Genomic DNA, 20,273 nt, shown 5'->3' with positions numbered 1-20,273 from the left:
CTTGAAAATCAATGATATCAAAACAGAGCAATTCAAGAAAGATTCTCTAATATCATAATGAAGAAGCACATTGTCCCAAAGTAATTGATAAAAAGTGATAAAAACAGATTAGGATTTGCAAATAATAGTATATAGATCAGTCCAACTGCAGCAAGTAATCTTCAGAAGGAAAGAAAATTACATAAAGAAAAGCATCAAAAGGTACCATGGAATAAGGGACTTCAGAAAATTGTGGAAAGTTTGTGAAAAGGCATTGTCAATATATCCAAAGACAGGCATCAAAAATGGTTAAGGCGGAAATGAATTTAGAAAAATTTGGAAGCTCTGTGGAAAAGTATTATTTGTTTGTACACATAGCAGGAAGTTTGAAAGCCATGTTGACCAATTAGACAACTCAAAAGAAGCATGCTTAATAGAATCTGGAAAAAGTAAAATACAAGTGATCCTCATTATTTGCAAATTCTATATTTGAAAATTTACCTGTTCAGTAAAATTTATTTGTATCCTCAAAATCAGTATTTGCAGTGTTGTTTTTTTTTAAACTATTCATGGACATGCAGAGAAGGGCAAAGCAATTCTGAATCTTCTAAAATATATTCTCAGTTGAAATCAAACAGGATGATCTCCCTTTTTCTTTTAACTTTCATAATGAAAATGAATAACAATTTTCATCATCTAGTTGTCAATTTCTTGCATAACTTTTAAAAAAATTATTTACTTAAGGCAATGGGGTTAAATGATTTGCGGTCACACAGCTAGGCAATTATTAACTGTCTGAGGTCACATTTGAACTCAGGTACTCCTGGCTCCAGGGCCGGAGCTCTATCCACTGTGCCACCTAGCTGCCCTGGAGTGATACTTTTTTACATTTTTGTGCCTTATTTTTTTTGTTGAAAATTTCTCTGTTTAAAATAGTCTACCTCCAGGGAGCCAAGATGGCGACAGGAGAAGAGCCTCTCCTAGGTGTTCTCTCCATAATATTTCAAAAAAATTTTAAATTATGACTCTAACTAAATTTTTGAGAGACAGAACCCATAGAAAGATCCAGTGAGGCAATTCTCCAGACCAAGGTGACCTGGAAAATAGTGGAAAGGCTCCACTCCATGGTTTTAGAGGGGCAACCTGCCAGAGTGAAGAACCTTCAATTTACAATTACTATATGCCTTTCATTGTTCTTTGTGGCATAAACCATTACTATTTTTGTGAAAACAATGTACTTCCTTGACTTGCAGACAAATGACTGAATATCACCCTTTTGATCTGGAATAATCTTTTTTTGCCAACTCTACATAATTTCAAAAAATAAAAATAAACTTTTCTTTTTGTCTTATTCAAATATGGAATCCAATCATTATCTTGTCATTCATCTTTATTTTTTCCAAGATGAATGTAGGGTGGAGGATTGTGGAAGGAGTAGCTTAAGACCTCCCAAGAAATATAGTTAAAACACCAGTTTAAAATCTCATTCCATGTACCTATGGAATGATTACAAGGTTAAAAACAGCAGAATGAGTCTGAATGGTTGTAGTGTTGGCACATAGGATCCAGGTAGAAAGTTATGACAGCAGAGGTATCCAAGAGATTAAAAAATAAAGGAGTGTAACAGGTGGTAGACATAGAGAATAAAGACTGTAGTTAAAGCTACTGGGCAACACCTAGTGTCTATCATAAGCAGAAAAGGCTACTCTGCAGAGGATGATGAGCTTGGTAGTGAACTTCTCACTTTGTGTCTAAGGGATTATAATTTTTTTCTTCTTTTTTTCTTTTACTCTACTTACTCATCACTCTCCTTTCCATATTTTCAGAAAGTACTTCTTTTGGGGTTTTTTGCAAGGTAATGGGGTTGTGACTTGCCCAAGACCACACAGCTAGGTCATTATTAAGGGTCTGAGGTCGGGTTTGAACTCAGATACTCCTGACTCCAGTGCCAGTGCTCTATCCACTGTGCCACCTAGCTGCCCCTTAGAAAGTACATTTCATTCAATGTTTCCTCTTTCCCTATTAAACTATATTATTTATTCTCCATAGTATTTTACAAAATTGATTTCTTCAGCTAGCAGAGTAGTTTCCTTTGGAGGAAAAGTCTTAATTTGTGATCACAGTATGCAGTGGGGGACTTCTCTGAGGAGTATCTTCAATTTATAGATTATGTAAACTTGGAGTTGCACAATATCATGCATGAGATATTCTGTAGTTTTAAATAACTTTATAAATTCCTTGAGTAGATCTTAATATATAATCTAAGGCTTTTTTATACTGCATCTGAACATGTAAACATGCCTAAGGGAACTTTGTCTTATGGCCTTGGCTAAGTCTCCTTCTTCAAATTTGGACTTATTTGGGAAAGAAAGGGAAAAGTGAGTTGCAACCAGGTGGGAAGATTCAACTGTAACCTGGTTTAATTAGGCATGGCCTTTTGGTCTAGGATTTGTGTTTCTATTCAGAATGGAAAGTAAAGTGAGCATAGATAGCTAGTACCAAAGTCATACCTATAAGTTACACCTATATTTTGATGGTTTAGGTCTATGGGGTCTTTAATACACTGTATGCCATGCTATCAATCATAGGGATTCTTTATTCACTTGTTTTTTCTTAAGTGGATATTTACTGTAATTATGGATATCATTTAAAAATCATTGCATTGTTCTGGAGTTTGATCTAATCATCACATTGTCATTAACAAAAGTAACAAATAAGGACCATTTGCTTCATGTTGTCCATTTTCTGACAGTGATGAGTATCTTTTGTTACATAATAAGTCATATATTTTGCTGATGTATGACAACATAGTTTGTCTAGTGGCTTGTAGGGAGATATGAATATTTATCTCTGGGAACTTAACAAGAGTTTTTTGCCTGGTAAGGAGTCAGAGAAGAGGCCCCAAGACTTGAACATTCTGCCATCCTCAAAGAAGAAGTGCCAGACCAGAATTACATTTTTCTGCCACTTTAAATATTTCTAATCCAAGGAAAAATATTTCCTCCACTTAGATTGAAGATATTTTTCTAGTTACTACCCCCTAAAGAGGATTGCTCCTTCTAATGACATGTTAATTACACAAAATATCATCCCAAGTAGTTAATGATTATACCCATTTATCTAAACAGACAGTCAACAGAAATTAGAGAACATACATAGATAAGAATCAGATGATCCAAAACAGAGAGAGAAAAGAGAGGTGGGGAGGAGGCAGACAGACAGATACTCATCATTACCTTTTTTAGGTAATCAAGCTGGAAATGGAGGTATATTCAGGACTGTGTTTATCCCTAAATATATGCCTTCCAAAATCTATTTTCTTGCTCACTGTATTGATACAAAGAAGATCTAGAATCACATTAAATCATTAAGGATAAATCATCTCTTCTCTTGAACTATCTCTTTAATGATGCTTTGTATGCATATACACATTATGATAGATTGCTCTTTCCAGCAATAAGGAAAGTTTTGTACAAGTACACCAAGTGTAAGCCACAATTTACTTGTAAATTCATGTCTCTAGTTTGAGCCACATTCTGTATTAATAATTATATATATATATATATATATAAACTTTTTCACATATTTAAAGAGATTTTTATGTGATACTAACTTTATACCTTGAAGTAGCTTTTTTTTTGGAGAAAAATCTTTATGATGTCATTTTCTCTACAACATAAAAAGGGGTTTTATAGACACAAAAAAAATAATCACAAGTAGGACTTCATATTTTCTACATCTTTTGGATACTCAGGTGAATGTAAATCTTTGGACTTTTTTGTAGAATATTGTATGGAGAAGCCTTCACATTCCCTTTTTCATACCCTCATCAAGGATGCCTTTGATGTGTGAAAATTATTCTTAGAAATTTTTTTAGATATGGGAAGTAGGCATTTGGGTCAATAATTATTGATATTTTCTCAGTTGCCTTTTTACTAATCATATAATCCTGTTTTTTCTCTAAGTCTTTGGTATACTCCTTTCATATATTTTGACAGGCCAATCCCGAACACCGTTAAAATTGTTTCACTTTCACCCAATCACTTTCCCAATTTTTCTTTTCTTCAGTGACATTTCTATTCTTTCATAGGGCATAGGGCACCCTGGGAACTTAAAGAGCCCACAAATAGTAGAATTTGCTATATAATTTTCTAGAGATTTTCCCCCATTTTTTATTTATTCTTTGACTTCATTCTAGATCTATGCTTCTGGGATCATTCTTTACATTTAAATCTCTCGAAGTCTTTCAATAAACTTATTTTTTTTTGCTTCTATTTTATAAAATGATATTGTTTCCAATTTTCTAAAATCCTCCTCTATAAGAATTAAAATACAGGTTTGTGCTCTAAACTGGTTTTGTCCTTGGAAGTCATATTACATTGTTTGTCAAGGAAAGCAAGCTTTTGTTCTACCTGAAGGGGTTTCTGGGTTCTGTGGCTGGCTTCGTTGTGGTCATTGATTTACATTAGGTAAACCTCTTTAGAAAATGTGATCAATTGTGTAATATCTTTTCTTGTAAATTAATTCCCCAATTTTGTCAACAATTTATTTAAATAGATCAGGTTGGAGTTGACTATATCTTTAATTTTTTTCTTGAAATAGGATATGCAGTTCAATACAGTGGGAACTAGGCTGAATGTTAGAGTAGTTGTAAGAGATTCAATATCAAATTCATGGAGAGCATTCAATGAAGGACTCAAGATCTGTGCTTGATTTTGTATTAACATTTTTATCAATGACTTTGTAACGTTATTAAGAAAGCATGTCTATCAAATTTGCAGATTATAGAGAGAAAGGAGGGATAGCTTATTTATTGGATTAATAGAATCAGGATTTTAAAAAAATTAGAACTGTGTACTGAATTTAAGGAGATGAAGTTCAGGAGAGGAAGTTATAAAGTCTTAGTCTTGGGTTCAATAAATCAACTTTGCAAGTTCAGGTTGGGGTTTGTCTAAACCCCATGTAGTTTGTCTAAAATTTTCTGTAGCTTTTATGAGGCAGCAGTATTATGTGGCAGTCAAAAAATAAACTCAAGGGCAAAACAAATAGCCCCCAGAATCTATATTACTCTGGTTTACATTGAGAGTGATAGCTTCTAAGAAGAGTGGGATGATACTTATTTTGTTCTGCCTTGATCTGAACACAAGAGGAATATTGTGCTTAGTATATATGAAACTTATTGATAAAATGAAAAATTTCAGAGGAAGGTTACCAGGATAATGAAGTACCTTGATTCCATTTTAGGGAAGTAATGACTGATGGAAATGGTGATATTTACTTTGGAGAAGTTAAGACTGAGGGGTATATGTCTGCATACATGGTTAAAAGATATATTCATATATCTGAAAAACTGCTGTGTGGAAGACAAATTCATTTGTTTGGTCTGAACCAGAGAAGAGCAGAGGCAGAAGCAAAGGGTGGAAAGTGAAAAAATGCAAATTTAGATATGATAGAAAAAACATTTTTTAACATTGGAAACTTTCGCAAAGTGGAATGAAATGCTTTGAAAAATTAAGTGCTTTCTTTTTAAGGAGATTTTCAAGTAGAAACCAGATGACCATTTTGTACTATTTGTTATATTACAGAAGAAATTCCTTTTTGGGTAAAGTTTAGATCAAATGGTCATTGAAGCCCCTTCTGAAATTCTCTCATTCTACAAAATTATTCACCTTCTCTTTGTCTGATTTTTCTTATTTGAAAATGAGTATGATGTATACTAAATGATCCTTCAAATTCCTTCCAGATTTTGATTTGGAAAGAGAAAAGAAGTCCAAATATATTTCTAGCCTTTAATCTCTCTGATTCTCTAGACTTGTAACTAAAAATTCCTCTACCTCCTAGGAGCATTGTTTTAAATAGATATTTCTAATGTAATGTGGTTTTTTTGGGTTGAATCATTTTGGAAGTTGTAGATAAATAAAAAAAAACACATCCCATGCCATTTCTTTCACAGACTAGTTAATCATAAAAATTGGTAGGCTTACAACTTTATAAACATCAGGGTGAGGTGGAAAGAGCATTGGAATGGAATAAGGAAATCTAAATTTTAGTTCTGGTTTTGCTATAAACATGCTAAGTAACTTTCATGTTTCTTAGCTACAGTTTCCTTATTTTTAAAAAGGCATGGAGGTGGAGTTGGACTATAGGGTTTATAGCTGGAAGAGACTAATGTCCAAGAATACAGGTCATTTGTTTTCCTCTGTATTCCAAATTGGAATTCATAAACCCTCAACTTCACTTAAAGATTTACATTCATTTAGATATTTATAGTCTTTTAGCAGGGGACACAGTAAATTTATTACTGAAACACTGGCAATATTTTACTCATCTCTTATCTGTTTACTGACTCATAATTTAATTTTATTATTTATTTAATTTATTTTTTATAGTTTGATTTTTCAAGAGAATTATAGATTGGAGAAGGAAGAAGCACTGGGAGTGGATTAGGTGCTAAGATCAATTTTGGTATTTTTTTGTTTTTACAAGACAGTAGGGTTAAGTGACTAGGTAATTATTAAGAGTCTGAGGTCGAATTTGAACTCAGGTCCTTCTGACTCCAGGGCTGATGTTTTATCCATCTCACCACCTGGCCGCACCCCCGCCCAATTTTGGTACTTTTACTATTCTTCCTCAGAGACTCAAATGATAAGAACAATTCTCAAAATATAACTGACAAACTAACAATAAATCACTAATAGTGAAAGAAATACAAATAAAATCAAATGTGAGCTTTCACTACGCATTCAGAAAATTGGCAAAATTGACAACAAAAACTAGGAATCCTCTGTGTTGGAGGGTTTGTAACAGATGGGCAAACTAATTCAATATTGGGGAGCTATAAATTGGATCAGTTACTTTCTGGAAAAGGAAATATAAACCACAAAGTTGTCTTTGCCAAGTAAACCTTAAATGAGGTCCTGTAGAGTTGGACATATTTGAAATGACTGAACAACAACAAAGAAATCAGTTCAAACTTTCTCTCGGTTATTAGATATATACCCAGAAATCAAAGAAAAAGAAATAACCCACATATGTCAAAATATTTGTGGTCATATTTATATAGTAGCAAAAGCTTGTCAACAAAACTGATATTCATCAATTAGAGAAATTACTAAACACATTGTAGTACATGTATGTTAGTGAATATTATTGGGTTACGAGGAATAAAAAATATGATGAATTCAGAAAATCATGGGAAGATATCTATATTGGTGAAAATTAAAATAAACAGAACCAGGAATACACACACACACACACACACACACACACACACACACACACACACACACACACACACACACATATATATATCACAGCAATATAAATGAACATGAATTATGCTAAATTATAATGACCATGTTTAGCTTCAAAGAGGAGAAATGAGAAGTAATATCCCACCACTTCATTATAGAAGTAGGGGACTATGAGTATAGGACATTGTATATATCAATTTACTTTTTTGATGTGTTCATTTTGCTGAATCTTGTCTCTCCCTCCCCCTTTAACTATTTTATAAAAGGAATCTCTTTGGAAGGAGAGGAGGTAGAGATACATTGGAAAGTATAGTCATAAAATAAATTTAACAATATCAAAAAATTTTTAAAAGAAAAACATTGCTACTTACTAACACCTCTAAAGGTTTCTTGGGAGAAGAGGAAGAAACTTTTGATTAAAGGAACATTTTATAATTGCCTATAGGTTTAAATCTTCTAAGTGCAATTAATCCCATGCCTCATTAGAGTATTGCTTAAATTGAATACCCATTGAGAATTATTTTCAAGTGTTGAAATCTCATGTTGAGATTCTAACAACAATTCCATCCATTTATGACTGTACTTCAATGTATTATTCCTGATTCTACTTATGAAATGAGAACCTGGCATTGACAGGATAAATTCATAGAATCATAGGATTTAGAACTGGAGGGGACCATAGAAATCACTCAGTCCAATGTCATAATTTTACAAATAAGTAAACTATATCCCAAAGAGGCAAGGTTATTTTTTTAAGGATAGCATTTGTAGGAAGTGGCAGAGGTGGAATTTAAACCAAATAAGGAAGGTAGCACAGTTCAACAAAAAGGTTTCCAGGTTTGAGGGTGAGGGACTTGGGTTTCTAACTCAGCTCTGTCACTCAGAATTTAAACAGTAAATCCAACAAATACAATACGATTCAATGAAAAGAATATTAGATTTAGAATTAGAATAATCCCAACTCTGTTGTTTAAGTGACCTTAACAATATGTTTTAAACTCTTTTGGCCTTGGTTTATTAATCTGTAAAATGAGATTGTGGATTAAATGACTCTAAGGTCCCCTTCAATTGTAAAATCTATTTGTTATCTTTGATCCCGAGTTCCCACAGCTCTTGAATGATGAAAATACTTGGCTGATATTTTGTTTTTAAAAGGTGTTATTGACATTCTATGTAATCTCTTATATCAGTGTTAAAGTATAATCATATTTTATAGAATCCCTCACCTGCATAATGCACACTCGATATAAGATCTGAAAAAGAAAAAGAGGAAAAAGTCTGAAGAATGATTTTGTATTTTCCACTTGAAGTTCGCTGTACCAGCCACCATTTTTTTCTTTAGCCCGATCTAACCAGTTAGCCACATCAGGTCCCAGTTGGTTATACTTCAGACAGCACATTTTTACTGCATTAAAAAACACTCCCCAGATTGTCAGTAGGGAGCCACCTGCAAATAATAAAAAACATCATATATTGTTAAAAGACATTAGATCACCATTTTAGAACTAGATGTTACCTTAAACACTCTCAAATAAGTAATCGAATTTTACAGATGAAATGATGCCAAGAAAGGGGATTTGGACAGAGGTCCCCTTACCCTCAATTCAGTATTCTTTACATTGCACTTCCCTGCCTTTCTTGAACCTGTTATCCACTGACCATTGCAATCAATAAGGAAAATAAGATTTTTCAGGTGCTAGTACCTGAAAAGCTAAACTCAAAGAGCTATCGGCATCCAATAAAGGGTGGTTTTTTTGAAGCCATTGCAACAAAGAAAAAGATAAGATCTTAATTTAAAATGAAAGGAAAGATGATAAAAAGGACACAAATTAAAACTTTAAGTTAAAGAGTTCAGAATCTCAAGCACTTGACTAAAATAATATATTAAATTTATGAAAGATAGACTTTCCTTTAACTATTAACTACTGGACTTTTCCTTCATTTAAGATAATAGATTTATATCTGAAAAGGATCTCAGAGGCCTTCTAACCATTTCCCTCATTTTGAAGAGGAATTAGATCCCAGAGGAATTAAATTAATTGTTCCTCACTAAGGAAGAAGAAAATTTGAACTTAGGTCTTTTTATACTCTTTCTGCTATTTTTTTCTATCAGAAAGTGCCATGGATAGTAGTGACATGCTTTGGTGTGACTAAAAGATAAATCATTTTTGTTTTGACATTTTCTTTGAATTCTGGAAATAATTGTAAGCTTTAATCTCTTTATATAAATGTATATATATATATATATATATATATATATATTTATAAAACCATAAAGATCTTGGTGAACTTAGCTTGATTTAGTTTTCTTCAGCTATTTCGAATTATTCTTGAATCATGAATACCATTGATTGATGCATTTTCACTTATACCTTAATACTTTGCCTTGCATGTATTAGTATATGTGAGACTGCCTGATGCAAAGAAAAGGTTAAAAAATTATTCAATAGTTATTTTATTTGATTGCAATGATTTTTTTGGGAACTCTCCTTGCCTAACTGGATTTTCAACCCAGAAACTCATTCTATAAATTATACAAGTGCCTGGTATCAATATTTCTAGGATAAGTGGGAGTGTAGAAAGTACATTGAGTTATTTAGAAAGGTGCTATACAAATCCAAAGTATAACTATGATTGTCATCATCATTATTATTAAATTAAATTAAATTTTTCTGTAATATAGAATAGATCAACATTTAGCTACACAGCTCATTTTCAAATTGCCATGGATTATTTAGTAGTGAAATTTAAATGAAGAATATTTATTAATATTTCTCTTTGCAGCAGTAAGGTAGTTTGATTTCATCAGGTCTTTTTCTTAAATATTGTAATGGATCTATTATGTCAACCTTTGATTAATTGGGGAAGCATGGAGTCCTGGTAATTGGATATGGAGCCTTTCACCTCCAAGTCACTGAATCAAATCTACTCCAAATTGGTAGTGACCAAGAATGATTATAGTGATGCCTCTTTGGTGGCCTCTGTGAAGTGTATTTAGGGGGTAGGAGGTGTTTCAGGAGAATGCCTGAAAGGAGAAGGATTTGTTAGCAGGAAACCCATTTTGTATTTGCCTAAGGCTGACAGTCTCAAAGGAGAGTCCCAGGAACTAATTGGACCAATGAGTCAGAACCACCTCTAAATAGGTAAACCAAACCTCTGAGGCAGGTCATAGGGACATATCTGTCCTTTTTATTGGAAAAGACCTGCTCTATAATGAAACTTTTATAGATTTTTCAATTAGTTATGTTTTAGCTAGAGCATGGGACAAATTGATATGCAGTAATAGAAAGACTGGATCTGAAAATTTTGGGGCTCAAAGGATTGAAAATTATTTTTACATTTATTTTTGTATACTTTTACATACCTTTAATGATTAAGAATACTTAATCATTGAAGGAATGAATAATTGACTGTGCTAGCATTTATCTTATTTTCCTATAGCTTTTAGATGGCATTTTTAAAATCATATGGGCCTTCACATTCTCCTATCACCCAGAAATATGGTTATGTTAGTAAAGAGATAGATATAAAACCTTATAATTTTTGTGGCAAAACATCTTTCCATTATATTGCTACATCATAATTTGTTTAGCCATTCTTCAATAGATAAGCAACCCCTTAATTTACAGTTTAGGGAAATTATGAAATAAGCTGCTAAATATTGTTGGATGTATAGACTCTTTTTTTCTTTTGATTTCTTTCAAATTTATTCTTAGTTATCAGAGGCACTGCACAAAGCGTATGAATAATTTAACACGTTTTTAGGCGTGGTTCTAAATTGTTTTCCACCAATCATATGTCTGTTTTCGCATAGCTCCTCCAATGTTTGTAATTTCCTCTATTTCTGATTTTGTCAGTATGATCCAAATATGGTAGTATCTCAAAGTTGCTTTCATTTACATTTCTCTGTCAGTGATTTCAAGTATGAAAATATGATCATTGAATTGCTTGCGTTTCTTCCTTTGAAACTTCCTGTTCATGTTCGCTATTTGACTATTAGGGAACAGCTCAAATTTAAATCATTTCCTGTAATATTTTGCATATAAGACCCTTAACAGAGTAACTTGCTCCAAAAAATAAAAATCCTCAGGTAACTGTTTCTTTTTCTGACAGTAGCTACATTGACTTAAATCAATTCAACTTAAAGATTACATAATAAAAATTTTCATTTTATGATCAATGATCCTCTTTATCCCTTGTTTGATCATCAATTCTACCTCTACTCATAAATCTGAAAAACAATTTTTTCCTTGCTTCTTCATTTTGGTTAGAATGTAACTTTATATTTGTCAGGTAGTCATTTAGAACTTTAGTACATGATATGAAGTGTTGGTCTGAACCTAATTTCAACCAGACTGCCTTCAAATTTTTCAAGTATTTGTTAGCATTTAAGTAGGTTGACAGACTTCTCAGTGCTTTTTTAATGTATTGTTAAGCTCAATTCAATTGCTACTGCTGATACAATAGATTCTGTCCTTACCTCCCTAAATAGTGGCTATTTTCTCTGCTTAAAATATTACTTTTAGTCCACTGGTTCTTGTTAATCAGTGGAGACACTGATAACCGAAATTTTCTCATACACATCTCTTGGTCCCATCTGCATTTACTATGTCTTATGTTATTTGTATCTTCTCTCTTTGAAATAAAAAAAATGAGCCCTTTTAAAAATGAACCCTTTTGTACCATCCAATCCCTTCTGTTGATGGATGCTAGGATATAATTTGAAGTTCTTTCTACAACTCATACCCCTAATCAAGTACATAACAATCTGATTGGATGATACCTACGGAGCTGATCTACTCCAGAACTGATTACTTTGTTTCTCAATTAGTCTCAATCAGGCTTTACTTGACCCTGGGTGCAAGTTGATACTGCTAATACTAAGAACTCTGCAAGACTTCCTTAATATTAGTTTGTAAAACTGTAGAAACTGTTTTTTTATCTATTGGCTTGTAAGGTCTTTTGCATATAGAATGTATTTCCATTTGTCGAATTTTAAAGAACATAGGAAACTAAAGAAAAGAGACTAGAAAGCATCAGCATTGCGAGGGAAACTAGGATTGGGAAAATATTATTAGTGAAAGGAAATGATATCTACTTGGAGAGACAATGGACAAGAAACTAGGAATGAGATAGTCATACATACACAGAGGGAGACAGAGACAGAGACAGTGAGAGAACAATAAAGAGAAATGGGGAGAAGACGGCTGACTTAACTGGAGTGAAAGATGAAAATAATATGAATGGCATGAAGAAAAGATAGTTCTCAGAAATACAGAATGGGGGAGTGGGAAAGAGAAGAGCAAACTAATCAGTAGGAGCTGGGTAATGCTAATTAATCCATCTGTGCCTCTCTGGGTACCCACGATCATGTGAGGGGTTTTATGTATCCTGATACACCCTAGTAATTGATTGATGAATTTCTAGATAGGAATAAGTGGGGCTGGATCCTGATAAGTGAAACACCAATCAGATTTTGTGAGGGGAGGAATCTTTATCAGGAAAGTCCTTAAGAAAGCTGGGCAGAAGAAAGTTGTGTGAGGACAAAGTTGTGCCTCAGTCAGGGAAACTGCTTCAGGAAACTGCTGTCATACCATATCCCATGCTTAAAAATTACTTGTTTATCGTCAAACATCTCAATTCCAATGTAAGATCTAGTTTTTCCATTATCTATAAAGGAACATCAAAAGATCTTATTAAATAAAACTATTAGATTCTAAGAGACACAAGTAAAACATCAAAAATTCCTTAGTCATCAGAAAATATCAGCCAAGACATTAGAATTTCAAATTGTTTTTCTGCATTAGGAAAAGAAATGGGAATGTGAACAAATCTAGAACCAGGAATTTAAGCAAAATGAAGACAATTTTATTGAAATGTTCAAAACTTATAGTTTACATATAAGACTTTGAGTTCACACAGGTCAAGTTAAACCTCAGGAATTTCTTATATAAACACTATCCTCTTTATTTTCATGCTCCCACCTAGGATTTCTCTTTGTTAATGTCAAATTTGGCTCATATCTAAGTCTGTACCAAAGGAAAAGAACTGTCAACTTTCTTTCAAGTACTGAGGCAAACAAAATATTAAATATATGGCAAATCTTATTTAACCTGACAAAAATCCACAAGGGATTCATACATAAGGTTATAAATGATTAAGACAAATTCAGTTTTCTTACTTATTGAGGCTCACTGCTTCAGAGACTTAGATAGTCTTAGAAACTAATATAGTTTTTGATAGACTTCTCTTCATGAGGGGAAAATATGTGGAATTATTAAAAAGTCATACAATTCATTCTTATGTCAAGGTCTACATACTTAGGCATTGGTATAGCCCTCTTGACTTTTAGTATCACAATGAATTGTCATTGTTGGAAGGGGAAAGATCAACTTTGAGAGAATGTTAACTAACTTTCTTGCATCTCCCAAGTCCTGATAACTCATAATACCAATGAATGAAAAGTACAGGTTTATTTATTCACTTAATAGTTTTGCCTTTTGATGCTTTATGTTAGTTCTTGCTTGGGTCAATAACATCTATGAACTCTACTGGTAATATGTTCCTTGCTAGCTGTATGAATTCCTGTGATATGAGGGGGATTTTCCCATTGTTTTTATTTTTTGTCAACTTATCGTTTGAGTTTTGATGGTTCAGAATGAGTGTAAATAGCAATTGTTCCTGTTCTAGCCAGAAATTCTGAAAGTCTTCCTCTTTCAGACTGATTCTTTTATGTCTTTTATGAAGGCAAACTAGACCATGCTTTGCTTCAATTCTTACCTAGCCTATAACTACTGAATGGGTAATATCTCAGACAAACTGAGGCCTGGGAAAGACCGTAGCTTAAAAAGGTCAAAGTTTCTCACTGCTTTCAGGGACTTCACATGTAGTCTTGACCTTTGTCTTGGACTCTGGTGACTCTGAAGAAGAGAGTGAGGCTGACGAATTTGCACAGTCCTATCTCACTTAAATCCAATTCACTTTCAAGCCAATACATCACTCTTGATGTTATTGGTCTGCTTTGAGAACAAAGGATGAACAATAATATTTTGCCATCCCTAGGCCATGCGATTCTCTCCCTTCCTGAAAGAGGATGAAATGGGGCTCCTTTATGCACATGGTTTTCTTGGAGGGTGGATGGATGTGCTTTGGATGATTAGACTTCCATTCAGGGAAACCAGGTCAATACATACCTAATCATCTTTTCTCTATTCAATCTCTGAGCTCTTAGGAACAGATCTTTTCCTGATCTCATTGTTCTTTGTCTTTGCTCTCAATTTTAAAGCCAAATCTCAGGATATAGAAAGGCACATGATCTGGTCATGAAACCATAAATATTCTATAATTCATAAGGAGAGGTAAAGGAGTTCATCTTCCTGACTTCAAATCTGATCTCAGACACTTAATAGCTGTGTAACTCTGGGTGAGTTATTTAACCCTCTTTAAAAACAACAAATACTAGAAATTTTGTTCCATATTGGGGGTTCATCACTAATCACTGATGAGTCTATGCAGGGAATAATTTGTACCTTGCATCAAGTTATAGTATCAATACCAGACCAAAGATTTAATTGTAAAATATTGTAATAAAAAACCTCCATTGCATTCTAGATGGTAGATCCATATTTTTCCATCTTTGGTCACCTGCCAGTTCTCAAAATTATAGTAGTGGGAAGAAATGCAAATGAAGGCAGTATTTGACAGCTAAACATAATGGAATGCATGGTCCACATTTGAAAAGCTACCTTAAAATAAAAGGTAATATATATAAAATTATTTCTTTAAGGTCACCTATGGCTTTGAATTACAGCTTTGAAGAATTTCCCATTTAGTCATTATAGAGAAAGAGGCCAAAATAAGGATTATACACTTTGCTAGAGGAAAGACAGAATTTACATCATCATAAATATGATCTCATAAATTAGAAGTATAAGAACTCCACAATAGTCATACTCATTAGCTAAAGTATTGTAAACACAAGTGAATGTTTTCACCTCAATTTTATGTTATAAGTACATTTTAAAATATTTATATAGATTTAATTTGATTCAATATAACTTTTTAAAAAACATATTATTGCAAGGCATTATTTTAGGTGCCAGAAATAGAAGGTGAAATCAAATAGCTCTTGTTCTAAAGGAGCTTTCAATTTGCTAGGAGTTATACTATGAATATTTTATGATATATTTACATTTAAATATGTAAACATGCATATATCTATGCATTATATCTCTAGATGTCTGTATAGATTTGTGTTTATTTTAGATATTTTTTATATAGTGTATCTCAGAAGGTTTAGTGTAGTTTTAAACTTTAATAGACATCCTAAATATTGAAATGAAAGAAGTCATGAAGGGATGAGTCTGAGAATTCTAGAATGATTAGAATAGAGACCTAATGGGTGAGGGGATCAATGGCATCTGTAATTTTTCTACCTGAGATGAGCCTTGATGAAAGTTTTGAAAGGCAGAAAAGATGAGAAAATTTCATTCACAAAATACAGCTTTTGTGACTATGTGTGGGCATCACAGAGAGAGAGAGATTACAATTTCAGAGTTGTTAAGAAGTTCCACCTCTACCAATTGGTCTAACAAACACCAGAAAAAGAATTTCCATTACAATACACTTTACCTAATAATCACTTGTGGGAAAGAATCCACTATTTTTTGAAAGCCACTCATTGATCCTTTGGGTAGCATTAATTTTTAGGAAATTTTCTTGAAATCAAGTCTAAATTTTACTTCTTTAAAATTATACCCATTATTCTAAGTTTCACTTTTGGAGTCAAACAGATTAGGTTTGATCTTTATTCTATACAATAGCCCCTGAAGTACATAAAGAGAAGAATCCAATTATTCCTAGGCCTTTTCCATTTCAACTGATCCTCATGTGGCATAGAGGAGGCATGGAGGAAGTGCACAGTACACACAATAAATGCATATTCATCGATTAGTTGATCTATTCAGTACCACCACCTACTACAGACACCTACAAGGATTAACCCTAAAACTTAAAGTAACATCCATTCCACATGAGAAACCCAAGTCTCAGAATGTGAATATGATCTGATTAGGGTGGGGGGAGGAAACTTGGAGGGGTGCTACATGAAAAATAAGACAACATTGACCTTATCTAGCCCTCCAGTATTTTTCCTGTTTCCCCCAATTTCAATCTTTCAACTATTACTGTTAATGATTCAGTTCTTTCACTTCCTAAGAATACAATACATTTGAACCAGGTGAGATGAATACATCAAGGAGCAGCTAAGTACTCTATCTAAGTACTCTATCTCCTTACTTATTTTGATTATTATTCATTAGCTATTTTTGTTTTGTTCTTTTCACTCTGTTATTCCCCTTGAGGGAGAAAATAATTTAAAAAACTCAACTCCACTTTCACTATGTCATTTATTAATATCTCTCATCAACCTTGAGAAATAGTTCCATCATTTTTATTCTATTTTCCCTCAATATAAGAAAAATATATCATTGTTCTCTTTAATTTTTTAATAGTCTTAGTTGATTCTAAGTTTTAGCACTCATAAGAGTCACACTTTTGTATTCATTTGCTCTATAGAGTTCTTCCTTTTTTCTTTTTAAAAAAATTTTTATGAAATAATTTATTTTTCCACATCATGTAATGGCAATTTTCAACGATCACATTTTGCTAGGTTTTGAGGATTACATTTATCTTCCTTCCCTGTCCTCCCCCTTCCCCTCACAGAAAACAATCTAATATAAGCTACACATGCTAAGCTTAGATCCATGTTAATGATATGAAAGAGAAATTAAATCCAGACCAAAAAAATTAGGATAAAAAGATAATTTTTAAACTGAAGCTTTAGTCTACATTTAAATGCCACAATTGCTTCTCTGAATATGAGGGATATTTTCTGTCACAAGTCTTGGATAATTGTACTTATGAAATGAAAGAGCCCATCACAGTTGATCATCACCCAATGTGGCTGCTGCTGTGTATAATGTTCTAGCTCTGCTTGCTAGTATTTTTTTTAGGTTTTTTTTTTGCAAGGCAAATGGGGTTAAGTGGCTTGCCCAAGGCCACACAGCTAGGTAATTATTAAGTGTCTGAGACCAGATTTGAACCCAGGTACTCCTGACTCCAAGGCTGGTGCTTTATCCACTACTCTACCTAGCCGCCCCTTGCTAGTATTTTTTAGAAAGATTTTATTTATTTTGAGTTTTACAATTCCCCCCATTCTTACTTCCCTCCCCCCCACCAGAAGGCATGCTGCTAGTCTTTACATTGTTTCCATGGTATACGTTGATCTCAGTTGAATGTGATAAGAGAGAAATCATATCCTTAAGGAAAAAAAATAAAGTATAAGAGATAGCAAAATTACATAATAAGATGATGGGCTATTTCTTAATTTAAGCTAATAGTCTTTGGTATTTGCTTAAAGTCCACAATTCTTTCTCTGGAAACAGATGGTATTACCCATTGCAGATAGCCCAAAATTGTTCCTAGTTGTTGTACTGATGGAATGAGCAAGTTCATCAAGGTTGATCATTACCCCCATGTTACTGTTAGGGTGTACATTTTTTTCTGGTTCTGCTCATCTCACTCAGCATCAGTTCATGCAGATCCTTCCAGGCTTCCCTACATTCCCATCCCTCCTGGTAGAAAGACAATAGTATTCCATGACATACATATACCACAGTTTGCTAAGCCATTCCCCAATTGAAGGACATTTACTTGATTTCCAATTCTTTGCCACCACAAACAGGACTGCTATGAATATTTTTGTACAAATGATATTTTTACCCCTTTTCATCATCTCTTCAGGGTATAGACCCAGTAGTGGTATTGCTGGATCAAAGGATATGCACATTTCTCTTGCCCTTTGATCATAATTCCAAATTCCTCTCCAGAAAAGGTGAATGAGTTCACAGCTCCACCAACAATGTATTAGTGTCCCAGATTTCCCACATCCCTTCCAACACTGATCATTGTCCTTTCTGGTCATATTGGTCAGTCTGAGTGATGTGAGGGGTATCTCAGAGATGCTTTAATTTGCATTTCTCTAATAAGTAATGATTTAGAGGATTTTTTTTATATGACTATGGATCATTTTTATTTCCTCATCTGTAAATTGCCTTTGCATATCCTTTGACCATTTGTCAATTGGAGAATGGCTTGTTTTTTTTGAAAAATTGACAGCTCTCTGTATATTTTAGAAATGAGACCTTTGTCAGAAATAATGGTTGTAAATATTGTTTCCAAATTTACTACATTTCTTTTGATCTTGGTTACATTAATTTTGTCTGTGCAAAAGCTTTTTAACTTAATGTAATCAAAATTATCTAGTTTGTTTTTAATGATATTCTTCATCTCTTCCTTGGTCATAAACTTTTTCCTTTTCCATAAATCTCATATGTAAACTACTCCTTGATCTTGTATTCTGCTCATAATATTATTTTTTTATGTCTAAATACTGTATCCATTTTGATCTTATCTTGATATAGGGTGTGAGGTGTTGGTCTAATTTAAGTTTCTTCCATACTAACTTCCAATTTTTCCTACAGCTTTTAATTGAAGAGAGAGTTTTTATCCCAATAACTAGACTCTTTAGATTTATCACACAGCTGATTACTATAAGGCTTTCCTGTGACTGCACCTAGTCTATTCCACTGATCCACCACTCTATTACTTAGCCAATACCAGACAATTTTGATGACATACTTTATAATATAATTTTAGATCTGATAAGGCAAAGTGACCTTCTTTTGCACTTTTTTTCCATTGAATCCCTGGAAATTCTTGACTTTTTATTTCTCCATATGAATTTACTTACAACTTTGTCTAGCTCATTAAAGTAGTTTTATAGAATTTTGATTGGTAGGACACTAAACAAGTAGTTTAGTTTTGGTAGAATTGTCATTTTTATTATATTACCTCAACCTATCCATGAGGAGTTGATGTTTGCCCAGTTATTTAAATCTGATTTAATTTGTATGAGAAGTGTTTTATAAATGTTTTCAAAAAGTTTTTGAGTCTGTCGTGGCAGGTAGATTCTCAGGTATTTTATATTGTCTGAGGTTATTTTGAATGGGATTTCTCTTTCTAGCCCTTTCTACTGTATCTTTTTAGTCACATATAGACATGTTGAGGCTTTATGTGCGTTTATTTTATATCCTGATGCTTTGCTAAAGTTGCTAATTATTTCTAGTAGTTTTTTAGATATTTTTTTCAGATTCTCTAGGTATACTATCATGCCATCTGCAAAGAGTAAGAGTTTTGCCTCTTCCTACCCAATTCTAATTCCTTCCATTTCTTTTTATTCTCTTATTGCTGAAGCTAACATTTCTAATACAATATTGAATAGTAGTGATGATAATGGGCATCCTTGTTTCACCCCTGATCTTATTGGGAATACCTCTAGCCTATCCCTCTTGCATATAATGTTTGTTGATGGTTTCAGATAGATACTGCTTATTATTCTGAGTAACAATCCATTCATTTCTACACTCTCTAGGGATTTTAGTAGGAACGGGTACTGTATTTTGTCAAAAGCTTTTTCTGCATCTGTTGATGTGATGATATAATTTATAATAGGTTTGTTATTGATATAATTAATTATACTGACAGTTTTCCTAATATTGAACCAATCCTGCATTCTTGGGATAAATCCTACTTGATCATGATGTATTATCCCAGTGATAAGTTGTTGTAATAATTTTGCTAAGATTTTATTTAAGATTTTTGCATCTGTATTCATAAGGGAGATAGTTGTATAATTTTCTTTCTCTGTTTTAACGCTTCCTGGTTTAGGTATCAACACCATATTGGTGTCATAGAAAGAGTTAGGCAGAGTTTCGTCTCCACCTATTTTTCCAAAGAGTTGATCTAGAACTGGAACCAATTGTTCCTTAAATATTTGATAGAATTCAATTGTGAATCCATCTAGCCCTGGAGATTTTTTCTTAGGGAGTTCAATAATGGCTTGTTGAATTTCTTTTTCTGAGATACGGTTATTTAGGGTTTTAATTTCCTCTTCATTTAATCTTAGCAACTTATATTTTT

The 20,273-nt window shown here is 33.1% G+C and overlaps 1 protein-coding gene across 1 annotated transcript in view; it reads right to left on the bottom strand.

Annotated features, from left to right (window-relative positions):
- Positions 1-20,273, bottom strand: part of SLC15A5 (solute carrier family 15 member 5) — a 146,065-nt gene that overhangs the window by 77,141 nt on the left and 48,651 nt on the right. The window contains exon 4 of the mRNA XM_074195312.1: positions 8,459-8,679. Coding sequence (XP_074051413.1) covers positions 8,459-8,679 — 221 coding nt within the window. The remainder of the gene's footprint in view (positions 1-8,458; positions 8,680-20,273) is intronic.

This window comes from Macrotis lagotis, chromosome 7, assembly GCF_037893015.1.
Source record: "Macrotis lagotis isolate mMagLag1 chromosome 7, bilby.v1.9.chrom.fasta, whole genome shotgun sequence".
Classification (NCBI taxonomy): Eukaryota; Metazoa; Chordata; class Mammalia; order Peramelemorphia; family Peramelidae; genus Macrotis; species Macrotis lagotis.
This window is presented reverse-complemented; position numbering and strand designations above follow the sequence as displayed.